Source organism: Denticeps clupeoides, chromosome 11, assembly GCF_900700375.1.
Source record: "Denticeps clupeoides chromosome 11, fDenClu1.1, whole genome shotgun sequence".
In the NCBI taxonomy this organism is placed as follows: domain Eukaryota; kingdom Metazoa; phylum Chordata; class Actinopteri; order Clupeiformes; family Denticipitidae; genus Denticeps; species Denticeps clupeoides.
In genome coordinates, this window is record NC_041717.1 from 14960828 (window position 1) to 14975976 (window position 15149).

Here is a 15149-nt window from a genome sequence, read left to right on the forward strand (position 1 = left end):
CAGATGAATGGACCCAAGGGAGGCATGAGTCCCACGAAGATGAACACATGGGACAAGAGCACCAACTCCGCCAACCGCATCGACCTGTCTGCAGTGTGATCGTCGATTACTGGGGGTCAAGGGGCTAGGACACTGAAGTTTAACACTGACTTGTAGAAAAGCTTTTCATTCCTCACTTTACCTGGTACAGGTACTATGGATACCTTTTTCTAATTCAATGATGGTTTTGTACCTGGGTGTGATACAACACTCAGTTTATTGTATTTGGTTAAATTATCCTTGTTTCTGTCTTTTTTTAATGGATGAGGCTGCATTGGATTACAGACCTTTTGAAAGGAACATGACAATCTTTCGCTGAGCTCAGTTTTCCAGATTATTCCAGACTAAAGGGAAGCCGTGGTCGATGTGGTCATGTGATGGACCTGGCATCAATCGCTGGCTATAACTCACCTGTAGGAACCTGAGCACGATTCCTGTAACACTCTCTAAATCCGCTGGTTGCTAGGATGACATTGTGTACTGTGAAGTAATCCACTGTCGGCCTCGCTCTGTGTGCCATTATTTATGCTTCAGCGGGGACTGCACGCAGGTAACAGCTACAGTTGACCCCTGAATCTAAAAGGTGTAATTTATTCTATGCATTCCTCAACTCATTTTTATACCAGGCTTCTAACATTCTGTCGCTCACACTTTAGGTATTCATTTGCAAAACTGCTTTCATTTTTACACCAGAGTTGTGGTTGTAATTAAACTCATGTCACCATAACCCAGAGCTCATCTGTGAAGGGCTTGTGCATCTTGACTGCAGGAGGGAATTGAAACCGATCTTGCTGTTATCAGCTCTGGTTGTCCCCAAAGCTCCACAAAAGCGCTGTTTGCATTCATTGATTCACTGAAACATCACTGATGATGTGTGAGGTGTCAGTGCTGTTACTTTTAAGTACTTTGTGTAGCTGCACTATTTTCATGCATTAGAGTTGAGATTTGAAGTTTTGTTGGCATCTTTCATTACTGTCGTAGCCATTGATTGTAAAACAAAAACACACAAAGTCCAGATAAAAGGAAAGAAAATACACCCCACCATGCTGTGCTGAGTCTCTGGCATCATAGACCAACCCCAGGCAGTCAGCCATACCTGAAGATTCATTTAAAAAATGACACTGGCTATAATTTACACTGCAGTCAGTCAACAGAAGGCGACAGGCTTGCAGTGGTGTCCATGTTTTACAGTAAATGGCTGCAGCAGAAAAGAAAGGCCCATTTTGCATTAACTGTAGAATACATTTTATTTTGACAAGGTTACATCACTGTTGTCTGTCTTTTGAAGATGAACATTTTCAGCAAAGACTGAGCTTTGGGTAAACGCATCACAAACTTTTTAAATGTGAAGGCACCGTTTGTGCCTGGGCTCACTTTCAAAGTTTCAAAACACAAGAACTTCATAGAACAATAAAAATGTCTGTGCACCAGAACTCATTTTATCCATTTTACTGCTCAGAGCTGTACTACTTGGTCTTGTGTTTCTTACTTTTCAACCAATCAGGAATCAGAAATGCAACCCGCCCTTCAATCGTGATGCAGAGCTGAGGTGGTTGGGGTTCTTTATTCTTTCATGCATATTCGTGTATATCCCTGAATTCACAAGAACAAAGCTGAAATGTTATGAACAACAAAAAAGCAGACAGTGTCCTGAACAACAAAATCTAAATGAAAGTTACTCATTCATTTTAAATGATTTTTTTTTTATGTAGTACTGATGTCTTTCCTCATATGAGCACGTCTGATGGTGCAAGAGATGATGACCTGGTCCTGCATGACAATATGCTCTTTAAAGTAGAGATCTCAACTGAAACAGAAGTGACCTTGAACTTAGTATGCCCCAAAAGAGACCAGAGAGAAGCAGTAGTGCTAATTACTGTGCAGAAAGAAAGCTCGATTAAAGATGGCATACCAGAAGGAAGCTCTTCCGCTGTCCACCATGAAGGTTTTCTTAGTCATCTAGGTGCTGTGCTGTGGTGTGTCAAATGTGACATCTAATAATTCTTACTTCACTTTCACTTCTTTGCAAGCTTTTGTACACAAAAGAAGTGGTTAGTGTGGAATGAGATCCACAGACATGCCATGTAATCCTACAAGTGTGGATGGTTTTGAATTAATTGTAAATGTTCTTGTCTGCATTTTAAGGAAAAGTCTATTTTGTGAAATTGAAGTGAATGTTATTGTGAAACACTGCAGCACAGCACATGGTGACTCAATGAAATATATCTTCTGCTTTTAACCATCACCCTTGGTGAGAGGTGGGCAGCCATGACAGGCGCCCGGGGAGCAGTGTGTGGGGACGGTGCTTTGCTCAGTGGCACTTTAGCGGCACCTTGGTGGCTCGCGATTCGAACCGGCAACCTTCTGATTACAGGGCCACTTCCTTAACTGCTAAGCTACTACAGCCTGTGTTTTTTAAGGATTCTGATGTTTTCAGCCTAAATTCAGCCAGTTTTAACAATAAAATGAAAATCTTACTCTGCATATATATGCACGTATCAAACACAAGATACATTACTGGAGGGCTACGAGTGCCACAATTAAGTTGATAAATACATCAATAAAGAAATAATAAAATGTCATGAATTTTTTAAATGAGAATTTAAGACATCCTTAGTCAAGAATTCAATATTTCAAGAATTAAATATCTCAAAAATAAAAATAAAAACATTATCAATTAATTAAATGTGTCCTATTGAAATATTTCTATTACAGTTGTGAAGTGAAAGTGAAATGATACACTGCAGCACAGCAACAAAATGATTACCTTCTGATTACGGGGCCCGCTTCCTTAACCACTAGGCGACCACAGCCCCCGTGTTTTTTAAGTATTCAGACGTTTTTTGCCTGAATTCAGCCAGTTTTAACAATGCAATGAAGATCATATATGTGACCAGTATCAAACACACAATACATTACTGGAGGGCTATAAATAAGTAGATAAATACATCAATAAGGAAATAATAAAATGTCATGAATTATTTAAAATGAGAATTTAAAACATCATTAGTCATGAATTCAATATTTCATCAATTATAAGAACTGGAAATAAAAACAGTATCAATGAATTAAATGTGTCATATTGAAGTATTTCTATTACAGGTGTGAAGTGAAAGTGAAGCACAGCACAGAAACAAAATGATTACCTTCTGATTACAGGGCCGCTTCCTTAACCGCTATAGGCCACCACTGCCCCTTCTTTTTTTTTTTTTATATTACAAGTGAAGTAATTCAATTATTTCACAATTAATTTAATTTTGGGCACATTCAGCGCATCATGAATGATCTGTCAGTCTGACCATCAAAATAAGTAGGCGGGGTTAACCTCTGACCTAGCTGTGTCCTTTCCAACATGGAACATACATATCAGAATCGAGTTTATTGGCCAAGTATATGTGCCAACACATGCAAGGAATTTGATTCCGGTTTCTCTCAAGCACAACAACATAAAGTGATAACTATATATAGTATAAATCGTATATACAGATAAATACAGAGATTACAAATAACATCACAAGTGTACATAAAGTGCCGTTGCAATGCTGTAGGTGTTTAGCCGTGTGACAGTTCCGCTGATATTCCTGTGTCTGCTGGACCTTGTGTCCAGAGTGTGAGGGATCTGTGATGATTTTTCCTGGTCCTGGATGTAGGGCAAAGAATTGTATGGCCAGAATGTATGGTCAGAAAGTACTGAAATAACTCCATCTACCTTAATACATCAAATTCAGATCCTCACAATGTCCATCAAAATCACCCATGAACAGATTCAGCCCCGCCCCATTTAATATGATGGGTCAGACTGACAGATACAAGTTCTTCATGATGAGCTGAATGTGCCCAAATTAAATTACCTCCAGTTCCTTCCATTCATGCCATAATAATTCATTTTGTTTTAATTTTCCATGATAAATAATTAATGACACGTTTTGTTATTTACTTTATTATTCAATTTTGGCAGTTGTATAATTACAGACATACCACAATATAAAAATGCATTCGCTTTCATGTATTTTTGGCTAATAAAGTGTCACGCTGTATGTGACCTCCACGTATATAAATGTATGTTTATTTTTGCGTTTTTCTTTTTTTAATTCATTTCCTCGTTTTGTAACGGGAACTGCTGCAATATTTAGTCTCCATCTTAAAACCACAAAGCCGGAAATCTAGAATATGATGAAACGAGAGTGAGCAAGGATTTTACCAGAGGACCGCAATAAGACAGGCAGCACCGCAATTATTATTAGTATTAGTATTCATATTAGTATTATTATTATTATTACTAGTATAATATGCAAAACGTGTGGCGCGCGGTTTTTCTCCTCTTCCTCAGTCGCCATGGAAACGGATGCTGCACTGACGGTAAGAATATTTCCATCTCTCCGCGACAGTTGCAGAAACGAGTCCTTCATGGACGTCCCCCCTCAGCGGAACCGGGCGCGTCCTCGCCGCTGGTTCGGAGCCTGGACGCGCGCGGCAGCTGGCGGCTCGTGGTCACGTGGTCCAGTCCGGCTGTGGCTCGGACCTTCGAAATCCAGGTCGCGCGCCCGGACCCCAGCAACATCGTGGACCGGGTGTGCATCTATAAATAAAATATATTTAAAAAATGGACTGTTGAGCTCGTTAACACTTTCAGCGACTAAAGCGAAAAAGTCGTTCCACGTTGCAGAGGAACGTAAGCCGCGTAGTGGGGTTTGGAGCGGCGTACGCGTGGACGTGGACCTCCAGCAGGATGCCCCTGAAGTGCGCGAACCACTTTGTCAGAATAAGGACTTTCTACAACTCTTCATGCGCCAGCAGCTGGAGTCCGTGGAAAATACACTTTGGTAAGAAATAAAATAGTATAGCAATAGTTTGATAAAATGTTTTTCCGACTGAATAGAATGTAATGTATTCTAATGTAATGCTAATAATAATGATGATATTACTACAGCGCTTTTCTAGGCATGATGATTACCAAACTTCGGAAAACTTGCAGTGCAGAATTATTAGGCAAGTTGTATTTTTGAGGAATAATTTTATTACTGAACAACCATGTTCTCAATGAACCCCAAAAACTCATTAATATCAAAGTTGAATGTTTTTGGAAGTAGTTTTTAGTTGGTTTTTATTTTTAGCTATTTTAGGGGGTGATATCTGTGTGTGCAGGTGACTATTACTGTGCATAATTATTAGGCAACTTAACAAAAAACAAATATATACCCATTTCAATTATTTATTTTTACCAGTGAAACCGATATAACATCTCCACATTCACAAATATACATTTCTGACATTCAAAAACAAAACAAAAACAAATCAGCGATCAATATAGCCCCCTTTCTTTGCAAGGATGGCAAGGCCTGCGATCCATGGATTCTGTCAGTGTTTTGATCTGTTCACCATCAACATTGCGTGCAGCAGCAACCACAGCCTCCCAGACACTGTTCAGAGAGGTGTACGGTTTTCCCTCCTTGTAAATCTCACATTTGATGATGGACCACAGGTTCTCAATGGGGTTCAGATCAGGTGAACCAGGAGGCCATGTCATTAGTTTTTCTTCTTTTATTCCCTTTCTTGCCAGCCACGCTGTGGAGTACTTGGACGCGTGTGATGGAGCATTGTCCTGCATGAAAATCATGTTTTTCTTGAAGGATGCAGACCACTGCTTGAAGAAGGTGTTTTCCAGAAACTGGCAGTAGGACTGGGAGTTGAGCTTGATTCCATCCTCAACCCGAAAAGGCCCCACAAGCTCATCTTTGATGATACCAGCCCAAACCAGTACTCCACCTCCACCTCGCTGGTGCCTGAGTTGGACTGGAGCTCTCTGCCCTTTACAATCCAGCCACGGGCCCATCCATCTGGCCCATCAAGACTCACTCTCATTTCATCAGTCCATAAAACCTTAGAAAAATCAGTCTTGAGATATTTCTTGGCCCAGTCTTGGCATTTCAGCTTGTGTGTCTTGTTCAGTGGTGGTCGTCTTTCAGCCTTTCTTACCTTGGTCATGTCTCTGAGTATTGCACACCTTGTGCTTTTGGGGACTCCAGTGATGTTGCAGCTCTGAAATATGGCCAAACTGGTGGCAAGTGGCATCTTGGCAGCTGCACGCTTGACTTTTCTCAGTTCATGAGCAGTTATTTTGCACCTTGGTTTTTCCACATGCTTCTTGTGACCCTGTTGACTATTTTGAATGAAACGCTTGATTGTTCGATGATCACGCTTCAGAAGCTTTGCAATTTTAAGAGTGCTGCATCCCTCTGCAAGATATCTCACTATTTTTGACTTTTCTGAGCCTGTCAAGTCCTTCTTTTGACCCATTTTGCCAAAGAAAAGGAAGTTGCCTAATAATTATGCACACCTGATATAGGGTGTTGATGTCATTAGACCACACCCCTTCTCATTACAGAGATGCACATCACCTAATATGCTTAATTGGTAGTAGGCTTTCGAGCCTATACAGCTTGGAGTAAGACAACATGCATGAAGAGGATGATGTGGACAAAATACTCATTTGCCTAATAATTCTGCACTCCCTGTACATCTAAAGCAGGTCTGGTCAGGTCAACAGTGTGCCTGGTTGTGAGACTGGCCACTGATGAACGGCATTCTGGGTATCTGATTAACTGATAGCAGGACAGCCTGCGACTAGGCCCTGAAGTATTAATAAAGGGAACCAGTTTGGGACAAATACTCTGCCTCAAAAACGTGCCAACTCATGACAATGACAATATATTTTGCACGATGAGAGCAACAGGATGGCAATCACTGGCTTCACACTGACTGATAACAAGTCCCCTGTCCCTGCAGGCGTGCGGGAACGTGGAGAAGAGGCGTGGGGGAAAGTCCAAATGTTTCCCTCTGAAGAAATCCTCCTGGAAGCATCTGCCGTCCAGTTCTGCTGTGTGGCTCCAAAGGGGACCCACGTGACTGACATCACGTTCAACAACACCCGGTACCCCTTAATCACAGTCAGCGACAGAGCCGCAGCCATCACGGTGGCCCACCTCAATGCCACCTCAACGTTGGGGGTTTACTTCAGATGCAGGGACTCCAGAGGCATTGACAATTTCACCTCGAACTTTGTGACGTGTCAGTGCTCTAAACACTTTCATCCCAGAATGAAGTGAGTGAGGGTGTGGCCCGTGTAACATGTTGCTTCTTTTGCATCAGTTCCTCCCCAGAAACCCCAAAACTTGAGCTGTGAGACAGAAGACTTGAGAAACATCACCTGCACATGGGACCCTGGTAGAGCCCCCAACCTTTACAACAGGCGCAGCTACACTCTTCACGTGGAGTGAGTTGAATATAAAACAGAGAAATTGTACAGGGCCGCATGGCGGTAAGTGAAGTGGCTTCATACCTCCGAGAGTTCGAATCCCGGCTGGGCCCTTGTGTGATGCCGAGCTTGCATGCTCTCCACGTGTAGGTCCCGTTTCTTCAAGGTTCTCTGGTTTCCTCCCGCCATCCAAAGGCATGTACACTAGGTGGATTGGAGTGGACATGATTGGTGGAGTGAATGGACATGAAAAGGATAGCTTTATACAATTATATAAATAGACACCAGGTGAACACGATCAGGGAACATTACACAAGATTAACACGAAACTCCGGTCCGAACTCCGGATCCGGAGTAACCCCTGCTGGTCCGGATCATGACAGTACTCCCCCCTCAAAGGCACTACCACCTGGGAGTGCCCTACAAAACGGTCCATGAAAGGGGGAAGAAGTCCATAAGGTCGAGTGGCGCCAGTCCTGCACCGGTGGCGTCAGGCCCGGGCTAAAGCACGGCTCGTCCGTGGGGGACTGGCATCCTGTCCGCTGTCCACAGGCACAGTCACTCCGGTCAGTCCCCGGCACGCCCCGCTGGAAAGTTTGCCGCCTCCCTCGTCTCGGTTAATGCAGGGAGCACCTGAACTGTGCGACCGGTCTCCTCGACCCCACGGTAGCTTTCGTAGGCCATCGAGGTCAGATCGCACGGATTCGTCGGTACTCCCCGCCTCCGGAATCGTCAGGGGGAACATGGACAGCGGGAGAGATCCTCTCAACCCCACGGTAGCTTTCGTAGGCCGCCGAGAGTCTGTCACGCTTGGGGAACTGATAAAACATGATGTGGATCATGGCGGGGAACTGGCGATTACCGGAGGTGTGTTGCTGGAATCCGGACGAGACGGCGGCGTCAGGGGACATCCATACATGGATCGTGGATCTGTGGGGCAGACGTCCTCCCAACCATCCACGGTTCCCTGGATCTCCGCGGGGCGTAGATCGGCTGCGTCCACATGGTCGGGTCATTCTGTCACAGGTGGGCTGGACATGGCGATGAAGGAAGACGCATTCGCACGATTTCACAGGACAGGGGTTTAATACAAACTTCACGAGACAAGGAAACATAAACACGCACAATGACCCGACGGCGAACAGACACGAACAGGATAGCTTTATACAATTATATAAATATACAACAGGTGAACACGATCAGGGAACATTACACAAGACAAACATGAAACTCCGGTCCGAACTCCGGATCCGGAGTAACCCCTGCCGGTCCAGATCATGACAGTACTCTCTGTCACGGCCAATACACCTCCAGCCCACCAGAGAGTGCCAGACCAGCCGGGGAGACGGCAACCCGGAAACGGAAGTGAGAGCGGGCAGTGCCAAGTATAAAAGCTAGATGACATTGAGGAGACACTGCCCGCTCTTTGAGGAATTTATTTCCAGAGATGCCAGCCCTATTTCCCCACGCTCGACTGATTAAATATCCATGACCACGACCTTTGCCTGTCCCCGACCTAGAACTTTACCTGCCCCCCTTGTGACGACGATCGCTAAACGCATTTCCCATTGTGACCACGACCTTCGCCCGCCATTGACCTTGAGTTTGCCTGCCCCCTTTTGCTAAGACGATCTCCCATGTTATCCCACCTTCCTGCCATCCCAGACGCCCTCCCATATTTCACATATGAAGTGAAGTGATTGTCATTATGAAACACTGCAGCACAGCACACGATGACACAACAAAATGTGTCCTTGTCACGTTCCTAGGGGTCTAGGGATCTAAGAAACGCGACAAGGGTGTGGAGAGGAGGACGTCCCACTGTTACACACACAACCAAACAAGTACAAACAGTGCTTTTATTTACAGTGAGCTAATAGGTACAATAAAACAGCAGACTCAGCACAGTTAACCAACATCAGTACAGTAAAGGAAGGGATGGTCTAGCGGGGATAACTCAAACATGCACAAAAGTTAACAAAAAGGGCACACAGCTAACAGGCTAACAACAAAGGCTCTATCACACAGAGCAACAACACACACAAATGAGATCTTTGCAGATCTCCATGGACCCTGGAGACCTCCCAAAAGAGTATAGGGCCTAGAAGACCCTGGGGACCTCCCGAACACCATCCGAAGTCTCTTTATATAGGTGGTGGTGACCAATAGGCAGATGGTAGGTGGAGCTGGTAGGCTTCAACTCCTCCCTCGAAGTCAACCGAAAAAGAGACAGGACAAAAAACACAGCCAGACACACAGAACACGTGGGAGCGTACGTCCAGGGATGTAACAGTCCTCTACTTTTAACCATCACCCTTGGTGAGCAGTGAGCAGCCATGACAGGCGCCCGGGCAGCAGTATGTGGGGACGGTGCTTTGCTCAGTGGCGCCTCAGTGGCACCTTGGCAGATCTGGATTCGAGCCGGCAACCTTCTGATTACGGAGCTGCTTCCTTAACCGTGAGGCCACCACAGCCCCATATAATAAGTAAATCTGACATTGCATTATACTAAATGTTTCTCTGGTTGTTCAACGATGACACAAGAGGCTACACTTATAATGTTAGGATATGTCACGTAACTTTTGCCTGTTGGAAAAAAAAGCTTGCAGGGTCAACTCAACTTGATCTAAAACAAGCATCTGCTACATTCCCAAAAAGGGGCAACACAGATACAACCATGTTTTTTAAGCAGCTTCATGCAGACACTCCCATCAACTCCTCTCTTCTGTGTAGACGCTCTGGTCTTGAAGCCATCAAGTGTGAAGTGTCTTCATGCAGCTTCCTGAGTTCCCCTCACCTGAAGGAGTATGAAGTTACATTGCTGGTCAAGAACAGCTTGGGGGAAGAGAAGGCGCATATTGCTTTTAACATCATAGACATAGGTGCATTAGTTCTCCACCAAATGATTCACTTGTACCCTTTGCCCGCACTTTTCACAAGACTTTTCACAAGTTTTCTTCTGTGTCCCGCCCAGTTTTTCCTGTCCCCAAGAATTTGTCCATCATCCCAGGGGTGGGTGATGCCACGGTACATTGGAAAATACAAGGTAACTTTTCCGGGGTTCATTTGCTGTGCCACATCCAGCTGGAACCAGGAGGTGATACAATGGTAAATGTATATTTCCGAACTGATCTGTGGTTGTGCGTGTGTCTATGGAATCTCTCTAATAGTTTGGTGTCGATTGGCAGGAAGTGAAACAGCATGGAGCATCAGAGATGCATTTCAATGGCAGGCTAGAAAATCTAAAGCCCAGCTCACAATATTCTGCCAAGGTCCATTGTGCCATCACAGGAAGACAGTGGGGGAGGTGGACGAGTCCAAAGTCCTTCACTACCCGTGAGTTCTCCTCTGTTGTGGGAGTTGCCTCACAAAAAATGTGCCATTCTTTCAGCGCTTTAATTATTTTTCCTTGAATTTACTCAGAGCCCTTGGTAAGTCTTGACGTCTGGAGGATTGTCAGAGGGCATCCATGCGGCCGCAGCATTGTGGTTGTGTGGAAGACGGTATGTTGGAATTCCTGTGACCTCCACAGTTCATTTGTTAGATGCTCTTATCCAGAACAACTTACATATTACATACGTGTTTTAAAATATCTATCATAGAAACCACTCACTTGGTTTACTAGGGACCAATCTGTAGATACCATTCACATAACAGCTTAGAACCCAACTTTTTTTTTTATATATAGAAAGTGTACGAGACATTTGAGGTAGGAGGGTGCTGAGCCATCCTTGGATTTGTAGTCAAGAATTTTGAACCTGATGCGAGCAGCTAAAGGAAGCCAGTGGAGGGAACACTTTGAAAACAAGTCGTGCTGCAGCGTTCTGGATCAACTAAAGAGGTTGAATAGCGCAAAGAGAAAGACCGGCCAGGAGTGAGTTACAGTAGCCTTTAGCCCTTGTTGATAAAAATGGACGAATCCTCCTAATGTTGTAGTGAAGGGAATGACAAATGAGCAAGAGAGATTGGAAATGTGAGACAAGGTTGTGCGCATTGGTAAAGATAGCAACTGTAGAACTGTCCATGGTTGCAGAATTGTAGCTTTGTCCATTGTCCTGTTGTGGGGAGGAATCAGCAGGGATAAACAGAAGTTCAGTTTTTGTTTTGGTTGAGTGGATTTTGGTGGACAGTTTACATCTGATTGTGGAAAAGAAAAGAAGTGTTGGCTGTCATCTGCATAGCAATGATAGGATACCCCATGCAAAGATATGACAAGATAAGAAATTTGGTTTAAATGGAGAACAGGAGAGGGCCATATTCTGAGCCCTGAGGAACACCAGTCGAGAGCTTGTTAGGTGCAGATGTGGTCCCCCTCCATGTCACCTGGAAAGATCTATCCTGCAGATAGGAAGCTATTTACTGCCATGCTGAGCCCCTAATTCCTGAATTTTAAGGATGGTCAGGAGGTGGTTGACTCTGTCAAATGCTGCTGAAAGGTCCAGGAAGATTAGCACTGATGACAATTTTGCTGATCTAGCACCATTCAGTTTCTCTGTAACAGCCAGAAAAGCAGTCTCTGTGGAAAGCAGGTTTGATTTGGGTTCTGAAGGTTGTTCTGAGTAAGGTAGGGAGAAAACTGATTATAGATGCTCTGTTCTTGGGGTAGGAGAGAGACTGGTCTATAATTGTAAATATTAGAGGGATTGGCGGTGGATTTCTTAAGAAATAAATATGTATATTATGAAGTTACAGTGTTCCACTTTTTTCAATCCTGTTGTTTCAAAGCACTTCAGTGGACCAGAGTCACATGATCACATTAAGGCCTATGAGACCCAGCTGACTCAGAACAGCCATCAGGTAAAGGTACGGGTGAAGCCTAGCGAAAAGCATGTAGAGTTCCCCCTCGACCAGCATGGAGGCAACGTTTCGATCTCAGCCATCGTTCAGGTCGGTTCATCTGTTCCCTCGTGTATCCGCATCCCCCCTGGTGGCACAGAAGGTGTGAGAGGTGCTCTTTCTGCTCATCTTCTGGTTCATTGCGCTTTGTAAGTTACACTGAAACAACTCTTTCATCCCCACAGAGAACACTTTAGTCCCGAAGAGGCTTGAAGGCAGCAGCACAGATGGGTTTGTGCTGAGGTGGACAGCAGTAGCCTCTGCGACCTGTGGGTACATGGTGGACTGGTGTCAAAAGGGGGCGGCGGCACAGCCTTGCAGCCCTAGCGACCTGATATGGAGAACAGCACCATCTGGTCACACCACCATGTTGCTCAGAGCAGGTATTCATACCATGTGTGCATGTGGATCAGAGATCCAGACCCCTGTGACAGTTTCCTGTGAGCAGTATGACTGCAAGTCATGCTTCCATTTCGCAGAAGATTTCAGCAGCGGCCGGAGATACAAGTTCCGCGTCTTCGGCTGTGGTCAGGATGGACACCATCTGCTCGAGATGCATATCGGCTATCTGAAGGAACAGAGTGAGTGGTGGAGAGGAAGAGGCGCCTTTCCTGTACATCTTGAGTTTGTATTTGAATATTTGAGTATATATAGAAAATAATTATTATCATTTATTTTTTGAAGCTATTGGTCCCAAACCTAGTGTGGTATCTAGTAGTTTTTGGGAGGTTTAGATGTCTAAACCAGAGATCATATCAGCAGAACAATTAGGTCTTTTTTAATGCTTTTCTTTTTTTCACACAAAGCTCCTACACAGTTCCCAGTGGTGCACGGTCCTGCAAAGGTGACCTCATCTTCTGTGACCCTTGAATGGAGTTTCCGTGAAGATGATCCCTTGAATCCTGGCTTCATCATCGGCTACCTTGTGACCGTTCAGGAAGGCCACTGGAACTCAAGGAATTCTGTTTCAAGTGAGAAATCTCATAGGCATTACACTATTATTATTATTCCATCATGACATCATATTCCATTCCATCAAAGTGGTGGGGCAGTGGTGCCTAGCGGTTAACGAAGCGGCCCCGTAATCAGAAGGTTGCCACTGAGCAAAGCACCGTCCCCACACACTGCTTCCCGGGCGCCTGTCATGGCTGCCCACTGCTCACCAAGGGTGATTATTTTGTGTCACTGTATGCCTTGCTGCAGTGTTTCACAATGACAATCACTTCACTTTCACTTTAATCGTGAGAAATTGAGTGTTAAACGAACAAGCTTTTTTTGGTTTGTAGATTCCTACAACATATCACTGGACAACCCTCAGAAAAAATCCCTGACATTAACGCATCTGATGGAGAACAGCGACTACACGTTCTACATAGCAGCGCTGACAACAGCGGGCCCAGGCCCCCAGACCCGCTTGACTGTCAGAACGTCACTAAACTGTACGTGTTAAAAATTCACTTAATACATTATTAAAAATTTGATTGGAATGAAATCATGAACTAATATGCGTTCTTCTACTGTTTGCTCCTATAGATGTTGTGCTCTTGGCAAAGTTGTTGATTCCAGTGCTGTCCTTGCTTGGCGGTTGCCTGCTCTTGAAGTCCTACTGGAAAATGTGAGCTTGGAATCGCCACAGCTCTACCATTGGTAGCAGAACCAAGTAGAAATAATTAGTTTTCTAGCGAGGGCCATGTTTGTTGCAAAGGGATGATGATTCTATCTTCTCGTATCAGTCTTCTAAATATCATATTTTGTGATTCCCGCAGAATAAGCGATTTCCTGTTGGAGATTTACTGGTTTCCAGAGGGCCTAAATGTTAAACAGTTTGAGCTGGACAGCTGCCTTTATGAGGTTGGACGGCTTTACATAGATCCTTTAAATCATAACCAATTCGCCATTTAGCGACACACAAAAAACATTTTGGGGATAAAAGTTTGCGCTTTTCTTTTCCAGGCCAGTGAGAAGATAAAGGCCCTTCAGGTGGAGGAATGCGCCTGCTGTGACATTGAGATCCTGGACGTGAAACCATCAGAGTCTGAGAGAAAACTCCTCATCTCTCCTGATGATCCCGATCGGCAGCTCCCTTGCGAAGAGCCGGGAGATCCACAAATTTTTCCTTTCATGTGGGCCATAGTCACCAACAGTGACATGACGAACGTAGCCAATCTCACGTACCTGACCTCAGTAAGCACGTCCCAGTACCCTGTATCCTCCCCCAGTTTAAACCAGACAGAGGCAAGCAGCAGTGGCTACATCACCACAATATCCACAGCAAAGTGATGACATGAGTATTATAAAACAGAAATTTAGAGAAATTTACATTTTTCTATGTAACTGTCTTTGCGTTAATTTAAAAAAATGATGATTTGGCAGGGTGATTTGGCAACATCCTCCCTTGCGTCTGGCATCTTATCTTTACAAAAGGCCTGAGCTACAGTAGACAACAATTTTATTTCTTTATTTTTTTTTAACAAATAGGCAAGTGAAGGTTGAGTAATAACCAAACAAATAAAATGCCTCCTATTAATCAGATATGAAGATATTTCATATTTAGTGGCAACTTTCCTGTAAATAAATAAAGATAAACAGCAGATAGTTTTTTTTTCTTCCTCATTTTAATAATATATCCCTTTGTATGCTTCTCAAAGTCAACAATGGCCAAAAACATACTATACACATTATACAAGGGAATTCACAAAATTGAGCAAAAAAAGGAGAGGGGTAAGAAAATTTTAAATTATGCTTGCAATATTTTCTTAAGGAAAAATATAAATATTTTTGTCTCTCTTCTGGTCTCTCTCACTCACCTATGGTACAAATACATAACAGACCACCATTGTTAAAAGATTCAGTGATCCACAAATAATCTCTACAAGTTCAGACAAGTAGCAGCATATTTAAAAAAAAAAAAAAAAAAAAAAGAGCAAGAGGGTCTGAGGAAGACCCCCTCCTCCACTCAGGCATCTCACACTGATTCTTAAATAATCAACTCGGATCTCAATAAACAAAAAAATAATAA

General features: G+C 43.9%; 2 protein-coding genes across 9 annotated transcripts in view; both read left to right on the plus strand.

Annotated features, from left to right (window-relative positions):
- Positions 1-1469, plus strand: part of adgrd1 (adhesion G protein-coupled receptor D1) — a 47393-nt gene extending 45924 nt beyond the window's left edge. For all 5 annotated transcript variants that reach the window (XM_028995397.1, XM_028995399.1, XM_028995398.1 and 2 more), the window contains one exon: positions 4-1469. In XM_028995397.1, coding sequence (XP_028851230.1) covers positions 4-99 — 96 coding nt within the window. In that variant the 3' untranslated portion in view covers positions 100-1469. The remainder of the gene's footprint in view (positions 1-3) is intronic.
- A 2696-nt stretch (positions 1470-4165) lies between these two features.
- Positions 4166-14728, plus strand: osmr (oncostatin M receptor). 4 transcript variants are annotated; one of them, XM_028995386.1, is made up of 17 exons: positions 4171-4398; positions 4465-4610; positions 4706-4862; positions 6826-7107; positions 7189-7312; positions 10028-10176; positions 10269-10402; positions 10483-10630; positions 10718-10797; positions 12020-12242; positions 12316-12513; positions 12610-12711; positions 12937-13101; positions 13417-13569; positions 13664-13745; positions 13897-13981; positions 14084-14728. In XM_028995386.1, the coding sequence occupies exons 1-17, from the start codon at positions 4329-4331 to the stop codon at positions 14408-14410; spliced, it is 2625 nt and encodes an 874-aa protein (XP_028851219.1). In that variant the 5' UTR covers positions 4171-4328; the 3' UTR covers positions 14411-14728. The 4 variants fall into 4 exon arrangements, with proteins under 4 accessions (XP_028851220.1, XP_028851217.1, XP_028851219.1 ...); XM_028995387.1 differs by having other exon boundaries at positions 4166-4610; positions 14064-14241; XM_028995384.1 differs by having other exon boundaries at positions 4170-4610.
- Positions 14729-15149: the final 421 nt, after the last annotated feature.

Coding starts and splice junctions, on each gene's coding strand:
- osmr (XM_028995384.1), top strand. CDS start 4,329: ATGCAAAACGTGTGGCGCGCGGTTTTTCTCCTCTTCCTCAGTCGCCAT. Junction 4,611..4,705: donor CCAGCAACATCGTGGACCGG/GTGTGCATCTAT, acceptor TCCACGTTGCAG/AGGAACGTAAGCCGCGTAGT. Junction 12,514..12,609: donor CACCATGTTGCTCAGAGCAG/GTATTCATACCA, acceptor TCCATTTCGCAG/AAGATTTCAGCAGCGGCCGG.